The sequence below is a fragment of the Mesoplodon bidens genome (assembly GCF_964165515.1).
Source record: "Mesoplodon bidens genome assembly, chromosome: 17".
NCBI lineage: Eukaryota > Metazoa > Chordata > Mammalia > Artiodactyla > Ziphiidae > Mesoplodon > Mesoplodon bidens.
This window is the reverse complement of record NC_138174.1, coordinates 50,540,649-50,564,047: the sequence shown is the minus strand read 5'-3', so window position 1 is coordinate 50,564,047 and position 23,399 is coordinate 50,540,649. Positions and strand designations below refer to the sequence as shown.

Genomic DNA, 23,399 nt, shown 5'->3' with positions numbered 1-23,399 from the left:
ATGTTTCTCATAGTAGCCTTGCCCAACTCTGAAAGCAGGAAATTGTTATGCTTAAATGATACTTGGCTGTTTCTACTTAGGTTGGCCTCAGAAGATAATTCCAGGATAAGCTCAGCCCAGTTCTGTGATCTGCATCTTCTTGTGCCTTTGGATACCATTAATACCCTTGAAGTAGTTCACTCTCAGATTGTTGTAACCTTATTGCAGAACCAGTAATAACTCAATGTTATTGGAAATGACATTTCCAATGATCTCTCCTTCAATAATTATGTATCTTGAGAAGTACAATTTTTATGAATAGTTGACTTACAATGTTTTGTTAATTTCTGCTGTACAGCAGTTATTCAGTTATACATATGTATATACACGTAATTTTTTATATTCTTTTCCATTATGGTTTGTCTCAGGACACTAAATATAGTTCCCTATGCTATACAGTAGGACCTTGTTGTTTAACCATTCTATGTGTAGTAATTCGCATCTGAGAATGCATTAATGCATGTTTAATTGAACTTTTATTAAGATAACTACACACTCACATGCAGTTCTGGGAATAATAGAGATCTTTTGTGTACTCTGTCCAGTTTCCCCTGATGGTATCATTTTGCAAAATCATAGAATAATAGGACAACTATGGTATCGCCACTTATATAAACCCATCTGATTTAGATTCTCCAGTATTACTTTTATATGTGTACATGTGTTAGTATTAAATTCTATACAATTTTATCACCTGTAGGCTCATATACCTACCACCACCGTCAAAAACAGAGCAGCTCCCTAAATCCCTTGTGCTGCGCTTTTATAACCACATCTACCTACCTCCTGAGAGCCCATGCCCTATCCCTAAGCCCCGGCAACCACTAATCTGTCATCCATTTCTAAAATGTTGTCATTCCAAAATGTTATATAAATGGAATTATACAGTATGAAATCTCCTGGGATCATCTTTTTCACGCAGCATAATTCCCTGGAGATTCATCCAAGATGGTAATGTCTATCAAAATTTATTCTTTTTTCTTGCTGAGTAGTACTCCATGGTATGGAGGTAACCCCCAAGCTTGACTAACCACTCACCTACTGAAGGACATCTGAGCTCATTCTGGTTTTTGGCTATTATTATAAATAAATAAAGGTGCTATGAACATTCATATACAGGTTTCTGTGTTTCTGAACACAAGTTTCCATTGCCCTGGGATAAATGCCCAAGAATACAATGTGCTGGGCCTTATGGAAACCGCATGTTTAGTTCTCTAAGAAACTGGCAAACTGTTTCCACAGTGGCTACACTGGTGATGTTTTACATCAATATATTTTGCCCAGAGTATGTCCTAATATTTTACAATGGTCATGAGACTGTGAGAAGCATTTAATTGCTCCACCTACAAAGTAGGATGGGATGAGGGAAAGAATAGAATTGTTTGCCCATTACCTGGGGAGAAATGCCTGAAACCTCCCCACCCCCTTAGATTTCAAGTAGAAGCCTCTAGTTTAAAATGTTTTCTAGTTTAAAAAGAGGAACCGGGGCTTCCCTGGTGGCTCAGTGGTTGAGGATCTGCCTGCCGATGCAGGGGACATGGGTTCGAGCCCTGGTCTGGGAAGATCCCACATGCCGTGGAGCAACTGGGCCCGTGAGCCACAACTACTGAGCCTGCGTGTCTGGAGCCTGTGCTCCACAACAAGAGAGGCCGCGACAGTGAGAGGCCCGCGTACCGCGATGAAGAGTGGCCCCCACTTGCCGCAACTAGAGAAAGCCCTCGCACAGAAACGAAGACCCAACACAGCCAAAAATAATTAATTAATTTAAATTAAAAAAAAAAAAAAGAGGAACCTACTTTCTTCTTGCAGACGAGCCATGATCTGAACATCAGTGAGGTCCTGTAACTTATATCCCATGGAGATAGAATCATCCTCCAGCTCTGAAGTACTCAGCTCACTGTCTATGGATGACTGGGGACTGAGAGGGGAGCCCCTGGATGTGTAACCTAAAAACAAGGGAAACGTATTTGTTACTTAGTCTAAAGAACTGCTATCTGCATGTGCTTTACAGTTCACATATCAACAGTCAGCACTTCAAGGCATTCTCCAATCAGAAGGCACAGAGTGGCTGAATGAATTAAAAACAAAACAAGACCCATCTACATTTTTCCTGTTTTCATTAAGTCACCAAAAACATCCAACACACCACTATGACAGGAGAATGGCAAGACAGTATGCACATCTTCACGTGTTCATAATTCATATATACAAAACCACTTGTTTTGTTTTCTCAAATTCAGTTTTCATAATTAAAAAATCCACTCTGTGCTGTACACTAAAAAAATTGTTAAAAAGGTAGATTTCAGTAGATTTCATGTTATATATTTTTTTTACCACCGCAAGACAAGAAAAATCAATAATGCTAAATCTGCATCCCGTTAGCTTAAGTATGTATCTAAAGGCATGGTATAAGAATACATATCCTGTACACTTTCAATGAATAATCAGACATGCTTGTCTCTGGTAGTAATGGATTATATATTTTAAACTAAATTTTAATCTGGTCCATTTTTTAAACAGGTACAAACAGCAGTGCTATAAATGGATAAGAATATCACACATAAAAGGCACACATCCATACAGGGAAGCACATACAAAACCTTCATAATTTAGAATCGTCACAGGAGACCTGTAGTCACTCATGAAAGTGAGAAAGTAATGGCTTGAGATAGGAGAACCAAGGAAGAAAGGGCTGAAGGGAGAAAATTATAGGGATGGAACCACCAATGCTGAGACAACTACGAGACCGTCATCTCATAAAAAGCTACTATGACTATTCTTTCTACACAGCCCTGACTTAATAAAAAGCACCAACAATTTTTTAAACAGCAAGATATAATAAAAGTCTGATAATCTTCAATCATAACGAAAATCATAAAGACCTTTATTTTGTTCAATATTTAATTTTAAAAGCACATTATGCATTTGGAAACACATAATTATATATATATGCATTTGATAAAGAGTGAAGGCTGCCTACTATACACAATTGAGAGATTAATGACGTTAAAGTACAAATTAACCCTAGCCTTTGTCATACCCAAAGTAAGTGTGCAGCAGACTCCCCATTGTGATAAGTAAGATTACCCTCAAGCTTTTCAATGAAAGGTGGATATTTAAGCTGTGTTTAGTGACTGATTTACAAAGCAAGCCGCTAGACGAGAAGTTGAAATATTACCTGTTCTTTCAGGTGTTAGTATTGCTTTATTTGAGGTTTTAGAGAAGCTGGGAGTATTAATGCCATTGCTATAAGGGCTGAGTCTTGCCACAGGGCTATAAGGAAAAGCCAGGGAGACATTTGAAGGGAAGAGACTCCGCCATCGGCTAGCTGTCACAGAAGCAGAAAATAAACAGCAGCGGTTAGCTATACAGAAGCAGACGTTGACTTGTCAGAGGGAGAAAGGGAAGAGGTTAAAAAAAATGAAGAGACAACGCAACTTTTCATTCTTAACTGGCTCTCCCTTATCTAAGGGAAAACATACGTAAAAGCGGGCTATTTGTGAAGCAGGGCCCGATTTCTACCTTCATGAAGAACCATTCAATCAGTGCCACCTTGATTACAGTCAGTATGTCTACATAACAGCGAAAAGTTGTTTTTAATTTCCCCATTACGAATGTTTTCTATTTCTGCACAAAAATTTAACTGTTTTAATAATATAAAATGTTAATGTCAAAAGAAAAACTCAAGGAAACTTATCTTTAGAATTATGGGAAATAGTTCTTAATATTAACTGTTCATAGTCCTATTTTCTTTCCTAAGGTTTATTTTCAACCCATTTAATATTAATAAATGTTGATCCAAGAATTACTATGCAAACTTGTTCTTGGATTATGGAAGAAACTTAAAATGACTACTGTATCTACTGCATCTCTGCTTGAGTCCAAAACAAGCTTTATGGAAAAATGATCTACAAAAATCACAGAAGGGTATATATACACCAAACCTTAGTGTTAGTTATTTCAGGTGGCAGGCATAGAGGTAATTGATAATCTGCTGGATTTTTTCTTTATAAAAAATGTTTTCCAAATTTTCTGCATTGAACATGTGTCACTTAGGTAACTTTTAATGGTAGGATTATACCTATTATTAATAATTATTCATTATTAATTTTACAGTATTAATTAATACTGTAAAATAAGGAACAAAAAGGAACTTTACCTGCATCGGCAGATGATCTAATTGCACATTATCTCTCCTGTCCTAATTAACATATTTCCCTCCTCCAAAATTACCAGCCCCTTGGATCTTGGGATCATAAAAAGACCCTAAATTGTAAAAAAAAAACCTTAAGTCACACCTAAAATCACTTCCTCTCTCTTCATGACATACAAATTACTGTGCTAGTCAAAATCCACTTTTCTAAAAAGCAATCACTTAGACATGTGCTAAAGCAGGACAGGAGGGAATAGATGAAAAGTATAAGTTAGGTTAAGTTTCACTTTGAGCAATAACTTCGTTACATTTGCTGGAAATTCGACAAAACTTGAAGAAACAAGTATAAAAAGAACTGCTTTGAAATGCACTCCCAGGACACTTTTAATGAGAGACGCTAATGAGCAAATAGCTAACAAGTGTTCAAAAATGGGCAGTGGGGTTGGAGAAGAAGAAACTGTGGGCTGTGGGCAGGCAAAAAAGTAACAAGCTCCAATCCTGAGACTGGTAAGGTCCTTGCATACTAGCACCATGGTTATTTATAAGAGCAAATGCTTCCTGTTACTTCAGCAAGAATTCTTGAGAAACAGCACCATCCCATTCAAACAACTACAGAAGAAATAACCTTTTCCTTATGCAGATGGAAGAACTAGTTGAGGAAACTACATTCACAGTGATTCTGCTTTCAGAATCCACAAGTTTCACGAAGGGGTCACTGCCAGGAAGCCTCGTTCCTAGTTGACACCAGTCACGTCAATTATCCAACAGGCAATTTCCAATCTGTGCCAGAGCAGAGATGTGCAGAGCTGGCACTCCCTTCCCTAAACCACCAGCTATGTAAACCTGATCCCGAAACACAGTGAGAAGTAGGGGTTAATATGCAACACACACTAGGTAGCTCTTCTCACATCTTCAATCTCTATAACTCAAAGTTTCTCATTAAAAATTCTATATTAAAAAAAACCCCAATGGTTCTTTGTGACAGCTGACTTGCTTAACAGTTGATGTTATGTTACACCAATATGATCACTCGCCAGGCAAATTACAGTGACTGCGTGTTCTCACCCACAGATGCAGGCGACAACGCATCACAACTAACCAGCATTCATTACTCTGCACAATGACTGCTGTGACCCGGGCCTCCCAGCACAATGGCACAGCGACTGTGGCTATGACAGCAAGATCCCAAGGAAGAACACAATTAGCATCTATTGCAAGAAAGAATGCTCTGCATTGTCCTTTGGCACGGAGGCTTTTAAGAAGAGGGAGGAGAATTATCGCAGAGGCAAGCTAACAAAATAACGATGTTATGTCAGTGCCGGAGGTTGTGGTGGAGAAGGAGAGGGGAGGGGAGCGGAAGCCGTCGCCTCCTGGTTATTCTTCAGTGTGGAGCTGAAGAACCGTAAGAACTGTAACAGGAAGCATTTTCGTAGAGGATAAAAACAAAAAGAACTTTCATAGGGCCATTTTGTTTTTTCCATTTAATTAATTTAATGGATTTTCTGTATAACACGAGGATGTCAAATGTTTTGAGAGGCTTGATGATGATCAAAGTGACCCTAAGAAAGGAGCAAGACAACTTTTGATAAAGGAGAAAATGGGTGATGAACTTCGGAACAGCTAAGTTTTCCTATCCTCCTACTCTAAAGTTTTATCGGTAAGTAAAGGGCTTCTCCAACTTGGATCAAACGTATCATACTTGGCAAGGCTTTCATTCCCAAATATCTCTCCCAGAACACTTCTGTCTGCACACTCTGTGGTCCTACTGCTGCTTCCTTCATCAAGACCTCGCCATCTCTCACTAGATTATTGCAATCTATTCCCCAGCCAAGTTCCAGCCACCAACACTGCCCTCAGAAAGCTTGCTCTGAGCATTGCTACCAAGCTTGTGTTGGTCATTGATTATTTTAACTGTGTTGCTCTCTTCCTTTCTAACGTGGCTTTTCATCCAATACTAGATCTCAGGTACTCCAGATCACCTCACTAGGACCCTTATCCAATGCCCTATACCTCACTTCCCACATCTAGAGTGTTTCTAAAGCTTCCTTGTTAAGAATACAATTGGTATTGGTTAAACTTTTGACTTTGCCACCTTCTGTCCAATAAGCATTTTCTATTGAAATAAATGTGACAAAGTACTAAGTTGTGGACAGATACCTCATCTTTCAGCAAGAAACTAGTTTGAGTGTCCAATGGTCTACTAGGTTATTTTTTTGTACACCTTCAAAGTTGTCTAACTTAAAAAATAAATTACACAATATCTGTGAAGCTATTTTTTGTACATCATTAGGCAAAGTATAACCCCCCCTGCAAAAATCAATTTGATAAATGCTCCAGTAATGATAATATCAAGAAAAATCATAAAGGACAGGTAATGGGATAGGTTTAAGAAAAAATCTAAATTTAAAAAATTTTCCATACTAAAAATTATTCCTAACAAAAAAAAGTTCCCAGGGCTTCCCTGGTGGCGCAGTGGTTGAGAGTCCGCCTGCCGATGCAGGGGAAACGGGTTCGTGCCCCGGTCTGGGAAGATCCCACATGCCGCGGAGCGGCTGGGCCCGTGAACCATGGCCGCTGGGCTTGTGTGTCCAGAGCCTGTGCTCCGCAACGGGAGAGGCCACAACAGTGAGAGGCCCACATACCGCAAAAAAAAAAAAGTTCCCAGAAACCATGACACTCCTTCCATGCCTTGATCATCTTTGCCTACACTCATAGTATATATAGTAAATATTCAAATTTTTGTTGAATATATATATCCATGCATATAATCAAAATCTAATTTAAGAATGCAGCATGGCTTAATTCACATAAAAGGAAAAAGAGTAACTGATCTAATATGTAAATCTTAGTGATAATCCTCAAAAGGACAGTACTGCATCTACCTAGAAGAGTTCAAAATAAAGCAACACTCTATTCTGGAAATAATCATTTTCACACTTTCCCCTTGTTATAGACAGAGCCAGTTGAGTACCCAGTACAACATCTGGCACACAGTATATAATTGATAAATGTTGAATGTGGTCAAAATCTTGGCAGGTTCACTAATACTCCCCTATTTCAAACCATTCTACCATTCCTACCTTGACATCTAAATGATTTTGCTACATTTCTCAAACTTAATATAACTATAATTTAGTATATCTTTGAAGACAAAGGTGAGTCTAGACATTTCAGCCCAGCTTGAGGCCCAGTAAAGAAATATACCTGTAGGAGCACTTCGTTAATACTTCCCAGTAACCGCTAAATTGTTGAACTCTATGTGTGTGAATCTTCTGGTTCCGAGCTAAATGATTTTATGTCACTAACGGCCAGGTCCTGTGCGGAGTAACTGATGCATCCGGATTAAATAGGCTTCAGCCTAGATGAGCTAGTTCCTACAATGCACAGTTAAAGTGAAGGATTGTGCCAGGAACACTAGTTGGCAGTAAACCATGCAAGAAGGCTACAAAGCTTCCTCAAATTCTTGAGATGCCAACATTTCTTAAAATCAAAGAAACCATATACAAAACAGCTGAAAGTGTGTTTAGTGGACTTTCTGTACACCCCACTCTCAGTGTAGCATCTAAGTTGGTTTGAGTCCTGGAGGGCTGGACTCTTACTCTGTCTAGTGGCTTCAAACAGCACAGACACACTTCTAACCAGGTGCTATGGTCTGATTTTTTGTGTCCCCCTAACATTCATACGTTGAAATGCTAAACCCCAAAGATGACGGTATTAGTAGGTGGGGCCTTTGGGAGGTGCTTAAGTCCTGAGGGTGGAGCCCTGAATGGGAGTAGTGCCTTATAAAGAGGCTCCAGAGAGATCTGCCACGTGAAGATACAGGGAGAAATCTGCAACCTGGAGAGGACCCTCACCAGACCGTGCTGGCACCTGATCTCGGATGTCCGGCCACCAGAACTGTGAACAATAAATTTCCGCCATGTATAAGCCACCCAGTCTGTGGTATTCTGTTATAGAGCAGCCTGAACAGACTAAGGCATGGGAAGTTATCCTAAAAACAAGCCCTACTCTACTTCTCCCATCTTTTTTGTTTCTTTCTTATCCAAGAATAAGACTCTAAAAGTCAAAACTGCAGTTTTGCTCACTAATTTCCCACATCCTGTTACTTGTCTCTCTCACAAAGCAGGTGATCTGGAGCATCACTCCAGAAGGTTGGAATGATCCCAGCAGTGTGAAGAAATCAGTCTAAAGCAGCCCTAGAAATGTTTTCTTTCTGCAGTTTTTAATAAGCCTGATGAAAACTCTTTAACAGCAAATCTGAGTTCTGTTTTACTAAAATTCACAGAACTGCCTTCTACATAAGTCATATTTTTGTATCTCCTTGCTCGTGGCTCTTCTCAGCTACCCAAATTTATATTCTCCATCATTCCCTAAACCAGGAGCTGCTTTGAGGAACTGGCCAACTATCTGTGTACTCCTGAGCCAAAAAAAAAATGGAGTCCAGAATAATTCAGACACCCAACATTTACAGACCACACCCACAGTCATTCCTTTATTCAACATTTACCGACAGATACCAAAAAAATAAAGGTCAGTCTCCTGGAGCGATCTCTTCCATAGGTACACACAGCACATAGTTCTTTTCCTGCTCAATTCCCACAGTCATTCTGGGAAATCTACCTGGCCCCCTATGCTCCCACCTGCTTTTCTAAAATTCATTTTTCTATTCATTTGAGTAGGCACCCACCATGGTGGCTCTCCAGTGCCAGATGCTACGGATACTGAGCTGTGTTAAATATGGTTACTGTTCTCCCGTCCTTCCCACTTCAATTTCTAAAGACCAGTAGTGCAAAAGACAGGCAAGTAATAAGAGTACAAGCACCATGACAGCACCATTAAGTGCACGCAAAGTGAGGACAATGGTCAACTTTGAGGGAATCCAAAGACTTCACCAGAAGACATGATGTTGAACATGGCCCTTGAAGGTTGAGGAGCTTATCTCCCAGGGTACAATGCCGTTCTACATATTCATCCTGGATGACACATGTGAAGTCATGGAGGCATGAACAAGCCATGCCTATTCAGGGAACGGCCGACGTTAGGACTGAAGCACAGGGTGTACATGGAGAAGAGTTGGGGCTGGAGAGCTTGGGAGGATCCGTTTCCACACCATCATGTATAGTAGAGGCTTTAATGTTCAAGTACTGTCTTGACTTTGAGAAGGAGAAAGGCATGATCAGATATGTATTTTATGACAACATATAGATGATGGACTAATTGGGTAGAGATTGATGATTGGGGGACCAGTTAGGAGGCTTCACAGTGCAGCTGGTGAGACACCACAAGGTACCAAACTAAAGTACTGGCAGAACATTTGGTGAGAACATGTGAAGCCACATCTGAGCTGAAGTGGAAATATCTGGGGAGCCAATGAATACAGGGAGTGCAGAAAAGGAGTAAGGCAAAGCTAACACCATGGATTCTAAAACACAGATGCCATCCGCTAAGATGGGAAACATGAGATAAGCATGCTTAAGAAAAAAATGAATTAAATTCGAGATACTTGTAGGACATGCCTATGTGCTTGTGTCCAGTAAGGAGTCAGAATGCAGGAAAGAGGGCAAGAGACAAAGAGATCAGGGTCCATCAACAAGTAAGTGTTAGATGAAACTGTAGGCACTAGTGAAATTACCCAAGCAGAATGTAAAGAAGGAAGAGAGAAGAGGCCTAAGGAAGGAGCATTTAAGAGTGGGTATGGGGAGGATCAGTAGAGGTGGCGGGAGATGAAGGTGGGTTTTGTGGCCTCTTACCTGTAGATTAGAAGGCAGTAAACATGCTGAGAAGGCAGAGGCTGGAATAGAGAACCTGGCAAGTATTAACAGTAATGACCAGCCCACCACGGAGACAAGCACAGGTTATTACCTAGGGGAGTCCGGAGAGCATATCTCCGTGATAATACTAATCTCAACAGGCAAGCCTAAACAAAACACTTGAAGATGTTAGCAAGTGTCCTTTTTATGATTCTCTAAAGGGCATTTATGTCCTATTGGTTTAGGTTTAGATAGCTGAAGTGTGGTGGCCATATTACTCATGGAAATGTCAAAGTGACACCACCTTTGTCATAAATAAGGGGAAAAAAAGCCCTAGTGATTGAAGGTTATTTGCCACTGGGGAATTTTAGAGATCGAGGGTAAGATCTTGGTAAGAAGAGTTAGATGTGGGTCTGGAAGGCTAGGTGGCTGTATTCAATGCCTGTGAAAGTCAGAGATGAAAGTCACAGCAACAGGCCAACACAAGAGTTGGCAAACATTTTCTGTAAAGGGCCAGGCAGTAAACATTTTAGGCTTTGCTGTCATATGGTCTCTGCTGCCACCACTCAACTCCGCCAACTCTGCCATCAGAGCATTAAAGCAACCGCAGACGATACATACATGAATGAATATGGCTATGCCCCAACAAAACTTTACTTATATATACCAAGAGCTGAATATCATAGAAATTAGGGGTCATGAATTATTACTGTTCTTTTAATTTTTTTTCAACCGTTTAAAAATGTGAAAGAGGCCATATAAGAACAGGCAGAAGGCCAGGTATGGCCACAACTTGTCAACCCTTGGACTATTATACACACAGGTTTTGTAATATTCCCTCTGATAAATGCACAGGATTAGAATTCTATTGCAAGGGTATGTCAAGGGTTCAGACATAACAACGATAGCCAATAGCATTCTCCTTACTGTCATTTTTCATAACATACTGTAATAAAGACCAACAAAAGACTAAAAAGACATTGGACACCAGAGTTCCGGTCTCCATCCTGCCACATGCTAGTTCTCAGATCTGGAGCAGATCAATGTAACATCCTCGTGTTGCAGCATTCTCATCGGAAAAGAAGGTATGTTTGTCAGAGGGTAATAAGCAGGGCTGTGGCGGGTATAAGACGAAAGTTTACACCATGTATTCACAAAATACAAAGCATTTTTTAAGGAAAACTACTGAAAAGTTACAGCAAGTTGGGGCAAAAACGTCTTCTAAATTCTGAGGGAAAATGTTCTGGAAGCTAGGTGGGAGAAAGGAGAATGCAGAAATGATCCACTCTTCCACTCTTCCTAATACTCAGGCCGTTTAACCTGCCTTCTCAAAATGATGGGCATGCTTTTTACGTTATAGCTCATCTAGACCATTTCACAGGCTTAATCTTAAACCACCGGGGCAGGAAGACCTCCACTTTCACAAACTATCCTCTCCAGAATAAACTTCCTAGGTGACTATATTACAGCTTTACATACCTACAGCCTACAGAAATGCTTGGACTAAGCTTAAACAAGGGAATTAAGAACCCTAGGAAAGACAGTATTTTATTGGTTCACTCTTACAAACTCTGACTGCACAGACTGAGGTAAAGGTTTTCTGGAGTAAGTTCACAGGAAGTTAGCACTGCTGACTTGGCTCCAACCCATGCCAGCCCCCTGAAGTAGTAACATATGGTTTGCAGCTTATCTGATCCACTATTTTTACTGGGTGAACTTGAGCAGCATTAATTTCTCCACAGCTCTCCCCGGCCTGATAAATAAGCATATGGGATCTAGGAGGTCTTTCTACTACTCTGAAACAGGTGATCACAGTGCTCTTTCCCGGACATACAAAAAGTAAAGAGGATTCAACTATTATGCACATGCCAGTGGATTGATATAAGGAGGAAGGCTAAAGAACTAGCAGATGAGGGCCTTAATTGGTGTAATTGGTATTCTTAGGGGCTATTTAATCAGAGTAAGTTAGCCATCACCCCCAAGTCTCTCAATCTTCAAATTACAGCTAGAAAAACCTAAGTTAATTTGAATGTTTTCCCACAGATTCAGTCCATTCAACCTACAATGACAAATGTAATGATTTAAAATGATATGTTTTATATATATATGATACATATGCACCTATGATCCCGGAACATTGTAGATACTCAGTATTTAAACTTCCAGTTATATTCAAAATGTAATAATTTATAAAAACATGACTTACATACCACCTTCAAAAAACATCTAATAAAACAGTTCATTTATGCATACAAATAATACCTAGAGCTCATCAAGAAAGTCACTTTCAACATTAGGATTAAGTTTAATATATTAGGTTTGAAAGTAACTAAAAGATGGTGTATACCCTTAATGATTGGCAGATAAATGTTTAATATTTGTTGAATGAGAGTTACAAAATTTCACCATGAAGGAGTGTTACTTGATAGCATTTATTCCATAGGGATCAGAGTTTTTTATAATTATTTTTGATCTGAATTTCATAGTTAAAGTAATCTAGCTGGTTAAAGTATCTCATCATCATGAGTAAGGCATTAGATCTTTTCTACTTCTCAGACCCTAACCAGTCCCGGGACCACACGCTGAATGCTCTTCTCTCCCAGCTACTACTGGATCCTTCTCAGGTCTTCTCTAACCAGGACAATGGTCTAAAAGTAAAGCTGGAAAACGAGAGTTGGGAAGGGAAATTCTGTGGATTGTCCACTTGTTTCCACTTAATCACTGGTCAAAACTGAAGATAAGCTGCCAGCTTTAAGCACACATGGACCAAATCCAGTGTTATCCGGGACTGGAGTGATCTCTATGACTTCACAAGTCACCATCGTCATCAGACTTCCCATCTGCAATTAACAGGGGAGATTAAAAATAAATCTAACTTCAGCAGTAATTAGACTTCAAAGGCATGTTTAAAAATTCCCTTGTACAGAGGTCATTTCTCCCTTAGGCCTGACTGCTATGGCTTACATCAAATTTAAGGACAGTGAAAATGGCCACAGAATGTGAGAAGAGGGCCTATGTGAAAGTAATAATGTATGTAACCTGCAAAGAACAAGGGAAAAGAGTGACCTAAGAATCTGTCAACCATGCGATGTTGTCATGCAGATTGCAGACAGCTGCTCTCAGGTTAGACTACAGCCACAACTCAAGCCGTGACAGCCGGCTGGAACAACTTCCACGTTCTACACGGCAATAATGAGATAAGGAAGATGCTACAGAATCTAATTCTATGAAGAAATAGGCTAGATGATCTTACGTTTGAACATAGTGGGTTCCCCCCAGCGAACACTAAGGACAGACTAGATCACCAATAAGAGTCTTCCTGCCCTTGAACATGTACAGTGTGGTAAGAATCCAAGCCCAGTAGGCTAATAGAAAGCACTAGAAGCTCCTGAATAGAAGAGTGCTGGAAATGGAATTTGAACCATCCTTCCTATTTAGCATCTCCTGGGCTAGCGTACTCTTCTGCCAGTAAGGGACACAATGTGCGTGGCCTGCATTCTAGGGGCAGAAAAGGCCTCTGACCTACTAGTCTTGAGTGGTAGTAGAAAGTAAACATATCAATATAAATAACGGAGCTTTGACAAAGCAAAAACTTTTTTTGGCCCTAAAACTAACCACTTCCATGATTTTATTAAAATACCTGCATGTAGAAGAACATTCAAATATACATAGAGGTTGTAACAACCAGATCCATTTGGCAGGAGTTTTGCTTTGGAATTTGGGGACAGTTATATAATTCGTATATAAGTGCAACTTTAAGTAGACAAACCAGCACCAGCTTGGTGGTACCTGACTCCCCGTGGTGAAAAATGTTAGACATTTCGTGCATGCTCACCCTCTCTTACCTTCCACCTCGGTTTGATGGTTCTATCTGGACACTGTCAAGGTTTATTGTATTTTCGTTCTGTGCAATAGCTGTGCTTCGGACAAGCTTTAAGGTGATCACTGGATGTCAAACCACATAAACATGGCATTTCAGTGTTTTGATGTAGTAAGTACAATTAACTGGAGAACTGAGCATTGTGAAAGGACCACAGCAAAGAAAAGTAACTGGCACTAGACCCCAACAACTAGGGGAAGGACATCATAAGCCTTCAGAGTCAAATCATTTTCTTATTTTATCTTTCTTGGTTTCTCCTAGGTCATCTTGGTGACCCAGGGTTTCTAGATCTCATGGATCTCTCTCCTGGTACTTTTCCCGCCATTAAACTAGGGTGCATAAAGTAAAATTTTCTATATCTTTGCAGGTCCAAAACCCTCTGCCACTTGTCTCCACAATTTACTATTTGCCTGAGTACAAAATCAGAGTTTGAAAATAACTTCCCCTCAAAACTTTAAAGACAGTATTGCCCATCTAGCATCCAATATTACTTATGAAATATCTGAGGTCTGTTACTGTTGTAGACAACCTATTTCTTCCTTTGAACATTTTTAGGATATTCTCCTAAACCCTGGAAAATCTGAATTAAACCAGGATGTCTAGGTGTAGGTCTCTTTTCATCTATCCCAGTTCATGCTGAGGGCGTGTCCTTTTTCAGCTCAAAGAGATCTTCTTCTGTAATTTACTGATTCTTTCTTCCTCTAAACTATCTGTTCCAGCTTCTAAAACTTAAAGATTAGAGGTTGCAGATCTGTCCTTCAAGTGCCCTAACTTCTCTCAATTTTCTCTTTTGGGGCAATTCCTTTGTCTAATTCAGATAAGCAGCTTGGTTCTTAGCCCTGTCCATTTTTATTTCAGTACTTCCAAGAAATTGAAAATGACTAAGAGTAGTCATAATTTGACTACTGCTCTTCCTAGCAATCTGTGCTTGGTTTAAAACTGTATTACTACTCTCTTGAATCTGAGCACACTGAGCTCTCTAGTCCCCTAGTTACTTCTTTTCTACAAAGTCAGCTGACCTGTTTATTTTGTTCATGCTATTAGTTTTCTCAAAAAGCAAGTGAGACTTGGTTGCTGGTTCGTATTTATGAATAAAGGCTAAGTTCATCTGAATACAGGTAACTGGCGTGAGTTTCTTTTGCACCAGTATAGGTATTACCCCAACAGGTCGCTAAGGAAACTAACAACAGACAGTACGTAAACAAGTGGATTATTTCATAAGCAAGTTCTCCATAGGTGCCTGGACACGCAGCAGTAGAGTGGCTGAGATCCCATCAGCACAAAGGAAGGAGGTCTCTATCTTAGGGGTGGAAGGTAGAAGGCTTCCGAAGTTCAGCTAATACTCCTCCCACCCTCTGCTCAGTCTCATATGGACACCTGAAGTCACCTCGAGGTCTGCTTCTCAATCAGATCTCTCTGCCTTCTTTAAAAATAGGTATCTGGTTTGACCCTGAAGATTAGACATCCCCACCACTTGCAGTCATCATCTTTAGCACATGCCAGCAACTCCTACTGCTAGAGTATCCTTTTCCTGATCCCACTTTCATTATCTAAAAATGCTATGAAAATGGAAAGTCACACACGATTACATTGCATGTGCATATATACGCATGTATATGAATACACAGGCACACACAAGATGACTAAAACCTGAATTTCAAAAGATTGATACTTCTACACACACACCCCGTTCACTGAAATATAATCTTACAAGTGGAAAAATATTAAACTCACAAGTACAAAATGACAAGAGCTCCAAAATTCAAACACATGAAACTTGTCATTATATAAAAGTATAAATAAAGCTCCATGTATTATAAATAAATGAGACTATCAAAGCCTTATATTTTCCAAGTAAATTAAGCACCATGAAGTTTGGCCACATTTTAAACTACTGCTTCTCATAGGAGGTCACGCAAGAAATTCAGGATATTAATGAGAAGCAGGAGAAAACATTTCCAAGTCTAACTAAGTTAAAGAATCATCCTAAAAAATGCTAAAGCCCAACTGCAACATCCCAAAGAATTTCTAAAATCACTATTTCAACTCTTCAAATTTTGCCAGAGTTCAAAAAAGGGTCAGTCTTGTAAGACAATCCAGATAATACCCTGCAGCTTTCCTGTCCAAAGTCATGTCACTCCTTTGCTTAAAACTATTCAAAGGTTTCCCAACCATCTTAATAGAAAGTCCAGAGTCCTTAACTCTAGTTTCCTTTAGAATCACTCAGCTCAGGTTTTCTCCCTGCCAGTGGTCTGCCAGTTCCTCTCACTGCACGAGTCTCATCCCATCTCAGGGCCTTTCCACATGCTGCTCCTCTGGTCTGAGCTGCTCCCCTGCCCTCCTCTGCTACAGAGTTACCTGCTGAACTTTTGCTGACTCTTCAATATGTCACATCCTCAGGAAAGCATTTCCTGGCCATACCCCTCAGACTCGGGTCCATGAACATCATCATGCTTGTTTTAAGGGAAAGGAAGAAAAAAGAACAAGAGCTGCCATCTGTGTCATCTGTTCCCTGTACTGGACTGCTTGCTCCAAAGGCCAGATGCTGAGTTCATCTTGCCACTGTACCCTTAGTCCTTAGCACTGTGCCTGCACCTAGCAAGGGCTCAATACATTTACTTCATGGTTTAGCAACTGAATCTTCTCTCTGGTCAAGGCCCAGTGTCTCAGGAAAGGTTGTCTACAAATTCTTGCAGAAATTGACTGTTTTGTAGAGGCCCCAAGGAACAGGTATGAGCACCTACCAAAATAAAATTTTACTGCCATAAAGGCAAGTGTAATCAATCATCAGAGTAGTGTGAAAGAAGGAAACCACTGCTTTGGGAGAATCTCCATCATTTCTTCTCACTGGGGTGGGTAACAAAATAGCATGTCAATTATGTGTTCATTGTAACAAACATTATGCACTGTCATAAGTGACTGCTTATTTTGATAAACACCTTTCTAATCACGGTGGAAATGCAGAACAGAAAAACAAATAGAAACACATGCATAATTGGCAAAAGAAAGGAAAGGACAATTGCCTAGGATTATCTGGCAAATACATATCTATATTGTTGGATATAATGGTATAGAAACTGTGAATTTCCTGGGAACACAATCCCTAATTATTTGTTACTTTACTGTACTCAACATCGTTCCTAATAATGAAGCAAATACACTGATGCTATTCGGAGCCTAAGAGCAAAGCAAGGATGTGATGGAAGCACACAGGTGTGATGCATCTTCCACTTCCAGCGCACAGAGATAACAGCAAATGTCAAGAAACCCTGTTTCTGTGCAAAAATTTCCGTGTGGTTCCAGATTACTTGTCCAGTGAGAAAGGGAATCCTTTACAGAGCTTACCTAAAATGAACCGCACAGACTAAGTTTTAATTTTGTGTTCCAAGTGTGCCAGAGCACCTCAAGACTGGAAACACGAGCTGGCGGAGATAGCATCTCGGGCCCCGCAAGGAGAGACTGGGCAGGCTCCAGGAGACAAGACACTAGATAAGCTTCTTAATGTCTCAGTTCAATCTGTGTGGCTGTTGAAAATGAAAAAGGCCACCTTCAGGGCCCTGGGTTAGTCGACAACTTTCTTCTTCATTGGCTAAATTTAGAGAGAAACACTTCATCATAACAACTGAGACAAGAATGGGAACTGGTGTCATATGAAGATAAGAGAAAAACTCAGCTAAGAGCTAATAGCTATTCACATTTGCTTAGTATATAATCCCAGAGGAAATGAGAGATGGTCCCAGGGAGACATGACCCAAGACAGCTAAGTGTGCAGAGCTACACTATTGGTGCAAACTATACCCACACTCCTCAAATGTGACCTGTCCTGATTCAATAGTTATGGACATTCAAGAATCTTAAGGCAAGATAAGCTTTTATTAACTGGCCCCAAATTAACTGAGCCACATATTGGGTGTTTCAAATTACTTAGATAAGCTTTTGGATCATTATTTGGTTATCTAACATCCCAGCCTCATGACATGGACTTAACAAAAGAGTCTAGATTAGCCTTATTCCAATTTAGAATATCATGTGAGTTAATGCTACCCATGAAAGTTCTACGGGTATTTGTTATTTACATTCTAAAGGGGTGGAGGAAGTGGGGAAGAAGAAAGAAAAGCATGTCAGAAATGAAATATTAATACATATAGATCCAAGAAGCAGGAAAAAAGGAATAGACCACAGAGGTCCTCTTGAATTTTCTACTATTCTTGAATAAACTACACTCATAAAACTTTAATTTGAGATCCCTAACTCTACCAAGTATCTTTATTTATAGGGAGAGAAAACAGACCCACTCCCCCAGAGAAAAAAATACTCTTCGTTTTCTATAAATAGCCAAACTAAGAGGATTCCCTGTATTTTTCTTTGGTTCAGTCTCTGAATAAAGAACTGCATATTAGGAATGTGTCCATATATTTACATGGCACTTCACATTTTTCAAACTAATTTCACATTCAACATTTCCTGAAATCTTTGTAACAGCCCTGTGAAATCTGTTAAACGTCCCCACTTATAAGCAAGACATTGGAAACAAGTGACGTGCTCTTAACCAGAGTCAAGTAGGGCTGAGGCACTAGATCTAACTACTAGATCAAAAACCCTTCCCCCATGGGGCTTCCCTGGTGGCGCAGTGGTTGAGAATCTGCCTGCCAATGCAGGGGACATGGGTTCGAGCCCTGGTGTGGGACGATCCCACATGCCGCGGAGCAACTGGGCCCGTGAGCCACAACTACTGAGCCTGCGCATCCAGAGCCTGTGCTCCGCAACAAGAGAGGCCACGATAGTGAGAGGCCCGCGTACCACGATGAAGAGTGGCCCCTGCTCGCCCCAACTAGAGAAAGCCCTCACACAGAAACGAAGACCCAACACAGCCAAAAAAAATAATTAATTAACGGGGAAAAAAAAAAACCTTCCCCCAAATTCATTCATTCAACTATCAGCATTTAACGCCTACCAGGTGACATTCCAGGCACAGGGAGGGTGACAGCAGGGAACGAAACAGACTCAGATCTCTACCCTCAGAGCTTACATTGTAATGAACACGACTACATAATTTTTGTGTGTGTGGCTTTGGCTAACCGGATGCCATTTACAACACCAAATGTTCAATTAGATTCTTTGCTCTAAGGAATTTAAATGTATTCAAATTAATACATCATAGAAACCAACCATTCAGAGCTTAAAACATGTTTGAAAACTTAGTAAGCACTGGCAATTCAAAAGGAAACTGAGGTACAGGTCCCCCTAGCCTCAGATGCTTAATCTACGTGAAAAAAAAGGGATACACATGTTAAAAATTCAATTAAAAGACATTCACAAAACAGGGTGCTTCCAAATGGAACATAACAAATATTACTAGGAAAAACCAACCAAGAAAAAGAGGAAATATTAGTATAGGCTTTCTTAATTTTATACCAATAGATTGTAGATTTAGAAGTACTGAAAGATTTAACTTTCAGCAATTAGTTATTTTACTTTTAACATTACTTTCTGTACATTATCCAAAAAAGCCATTTATGTTATTCCAATATATTAGGAAAGAGACTGAATATTTAAGCCTTTATTATGTCTCCTTCACAAACATCTTTATTTAACCCCTTATAGCAACTCTATAAAATAAACATAAATGTAGAAGAGGCTGAGAAAGCTTAAGTGACTTGCCTGTGCTGACTACTTGATATGTAAGACTTTACAAATTATACAATTCGAATATTAAGACCAGTTTGGAAAAGGGAAAAATAAGTTTCAGGAGCCACAATAAAGTTGCAATTAATTTAATTAATATTCAGTTAAAATATTAGTTAATATTTTAAGTCAATTTATATTCCCTATGAGAATTTAAGAGTATTGGATACATATTGATCATCTGTAAAAATATATACCCTACACCCAAAATAATTATCCTATTGTATTTTGAGTGCAGTTAACCAATTAGCAAAATTATAGCTGTGACAACAAAGGTTTTCTTTTAGCAATATCTTACAGTCATAATGTGGGTGCTCACTCCCTATAAAATGAAATCATATAAAACATTTCTTTTCCATCATTTTCTTCAGAAAAACAAACCTTCTTCAAAGGGCAGGATTTTAATAAGCCTGTTCTCACAACCTCAAGGCAACACTTGAACACTTCCCATATATTCTCCCATAATTTACCAAGTTTTGGAATCTAGAACCAGGGTCACAAAGTTGTCAGATATGAATGAAGGTTATTGGAGGACCCTCCCAAATCGAGAAGGTAGGCGACGAGAAGAGAGTTAGGCCCTTCAAGAAGTTATAATCCAAACGAGCTCGTTAGCAACTACACAATGAGAGACAATTCTAAGAGGAAGGCTACCCCGTGTACCTGCAGAAACAGAGGTTGACAGACCCTTACTCAGATGTGCTCGGGAATGTGTGGGCCTTAAGCAGAGAAGACAGCTAATTTGCAACCGAGAAAATAGCACAGGCTAAGTTCCTAGGGTACAAGGGGGAATGAGAAAGAAGAGATGTAAGACCAAGGGACCCAAGGGGACATAAGGTCCACCCACCAGATAGACTCTGGCTCCTGATAACTATGCCCCTCTTCACATGTTCTCAGGGAATTCATCTTTAATTGTTGAGTAATTTTCTTCCCAAAAACATCAGGGTCAGGAAATAAAAACCAAATATCTAAAATACTTGTCCTCTAATAAGCAGCATCTTATCTGAAGCTGCAGGCTAACATTAAAGAACATTTACCTATCCCTTGGTAAAAGAGTGAGAGAGAGAGAGAAAGAGACAGAGAGGTAACTTTACCTTTCTTCAAAGCTCATCTCTAACTGCTCCTTTTCATGGCAGTGGATGGTCTTACTGAACAGTTCTGGGGTGGGGGAATGGCTGGGAGAAGCATGTACAACCACTAATCATTTTTCAACAAAATGCACTAAGGTAAGTAAAAACCAATTATTTTAAAGTAAACATGCTTGTGAATGGAAAAGCAATGCTGCAAGTTGATACTTCAAGTGACGCCAGTCTTTCTTCTGAAAGAAAGAGATGGCTGGTAAGGAAAGTGGTGCAAAGACTTCACCCCATCTTGAAATATTCAAAAGCAAAACTGAAATTATAACGGTAGTAATTGTGACATTGGGTTCATAAAGAATTAAACAAAAACTCATTTATTTTAGCAACAGTGTCTAATACATGTCAGGTTCCCTTCTGTAGCTGGTGTGATCAACAAAACAAAGTCCCTGTCCTTCGGCAATTTATATTCAAATAAAGATACAACCCTGGTCTCAAAGAAAATGCTCAGTGACGTCTGTTACTTGAAGATGAAGAGAAATGAAGTCTAAACAAAAAGAAAATGCTTTATTAGGGAGTTACTTGAAACTTCTAAAATACGTGACACACGTTATTCCAATTAAACATTTATGCTATATAATGAGTAAAGTTTAAGTTAAAACTGTAATTAACTGATACCAGTTAATTAGCTGTCACTGACAAAGAATCCCTTAACTGGAATCCAGTAAGAATTCTTTGATATGGAGGACTATGATTTCTTCTCTCATTTCTACAAAATCACAGTAGAATGACAGCTAACTCAGATCTTCTAAACCTACATGGAATATCAAATAGGAGAAGAGATACTATCAGACTAAGAAGAGTCATTTTATTTAGAAATGAAAAAACAGATAAACATTAGGTGATGGACCCAGTTGGGTTTTGATATTCTCTGCTCTGAGGGTCCACAGTGGGGATAAGTGAACAAAGACCTGGAAAAGCTCTGAAACTGACAGTACAGGTACCACAGAGGGTAGGGAGTCCTATGGTGAAACAAACACAAGAGGACTGCTGCAAAGTCTATGGGAAGAGTACCAAAACCCTTGGGCTCCCTCCCCAGCCCAAGCAGCTGCTCCTCTCCTGCTTTATCAAAGACAGATTTCATCACTTAAACTGAAGCAGAAAGCTGCTAGATTTAAGATATCTCACACATACAAGGGTATCTTACAAAAAACAGAAGGATTAAGTGAAAGTTTGCAAACTACATGGTAAACTCAATGAGGGCAGGGACTTAACATCTGTTTTGGTTACTGCTGGATCCCCGTTACTACAATGGTTCCTGACACATAGCAGGTACTTAATAAATATGCAGCAAAAGAGTTTAGCAGATGAGTTTTTTAATCTCCAAGAAAGCAGAATGTTCAAAAAAAATCAAGAATAAACAAAAGAAGAGAAAAATATAAAATGTGAACATCAATCCAGGAAATTCAGCATCTGACTAAAAGGAGAGCCTAGAAAGAAAGAATAGAGAAAACTGGAGGGGAGGGGTGATTACAAAGAAATAATGCATGAAATTTTGCAGAGCTAAAGTTTCCAGGCTGGAAGTGCCCACTGTCTCACAAACACACACACACACAGACAGACAGACACACACACACACACACAATGCAATTTCAAAATACCAGGAAGAAAAGATTCTAAAATATCCAGTGTATTTTAAGCAGAAAGATCAAAAATGAGAATGGTACAGGATTTCAACAGCAATCCTCAAGCTAAAATATAATGCAACACTGCATTCTGAACTCTGCTGGAAATGGTTTCTAAACTAGAATTCTACATGTAGCCCGAAGAACAATCAAGTGTAAGAGCAAAGGTACGATAAAGACATTTTCAGACATATGACGTTCTCACCACTGACCTCCCACACATCCTCCTTCCACTTCTACTCCCCACAAAAAGCAACAGGAGAATGTATTCTGCTAAACTAAGGAATAAGGAAAAGGAAGTCTCTGCATTTAGGACACAAGCGATACAATGCAGAAGACAGGATGTGGAATTCGCAGGATGAGAGCAAAAGGAAGTCCCACCATGACAGCTGCGCACAGGCCTACAGAGAACAAGGTAAGACTGCAGTAAGAACAGAAGGCACCACCAGGAGGAATGGTTAAACTAACTAAATAAAAACCCTTGGTGGGTGTCTATGTCTAACCATACTGAGGATGTTTCATTTGGAGAGTCTAAGGGTAAGTTAATGACAAGGATCAAGAAAAGTGTCTTTTTACAGTTAACTCAAGGAAAAGCAGAGTTAAATGAATAAAGAAACAGAATGATAAAATACTGCATGGCTTCGATGTGAGTCTTGCTATCATAATCCATACTGATGTATCCTAAAATTGGTAAAAAGCTACATGACGGAATATGCGGAGAAAAAGTATAGCGGGGGGAGGGAGTTAAAAATGAAACCTTCACCACCCAAAGTAGAAAGCCAACCGGTAATGATTAAAATTGACAACTCAGGCAATAGCCATACAAGCCTGGAATTTAAAAAGAGAGGGTAGACAAACAAAACCAGAACAAATAGTTTTTGTTAAGTAACTGCATCTGGGTAATAAAATGGGCATGGGAGAATGGGGTAGGAATTTGCCCTTTTCCTTATAATGTCTGTAAGACTAATGTTTGCTAAACTATAGAGGTACTGCTTTATAAAATATGTTAAGTTTCAAAAATTTTTTTTCATCCATTGAACAACCTATTCTAATCCATTACTTCTTATATCATAATGGGATTATGGATCTTTGGAACAAAAGCATTTAGTCTCACAGCAAAAGAGGATTTAGATT

The 23,399-nt window shown here is 39.5% G+C and overlaps 1 protein-coding gene across 1 annotated transcript in view; it reads right to left on the bottom strand.

The window, feature by feature from the left end:
• Positions 1-23,399, bottom strand: part of SLAIN1 (SLAIN motif family member 1) — a 53,852-nt gene that overhangs the window by 13,179 nt on the left and 17,274 nt on the right. Inside the window, exon 3 of the mRNA XM_081214744.1 lies at positions 1,836-1,985. Within this exon, the coding sequence (XP_081070870.1) occupies positions 1,836-1,985 (150 nt within the window). The remainder of the gene's footprint in view (positions 1-1,835; positions 1,986-23,399) is intronic.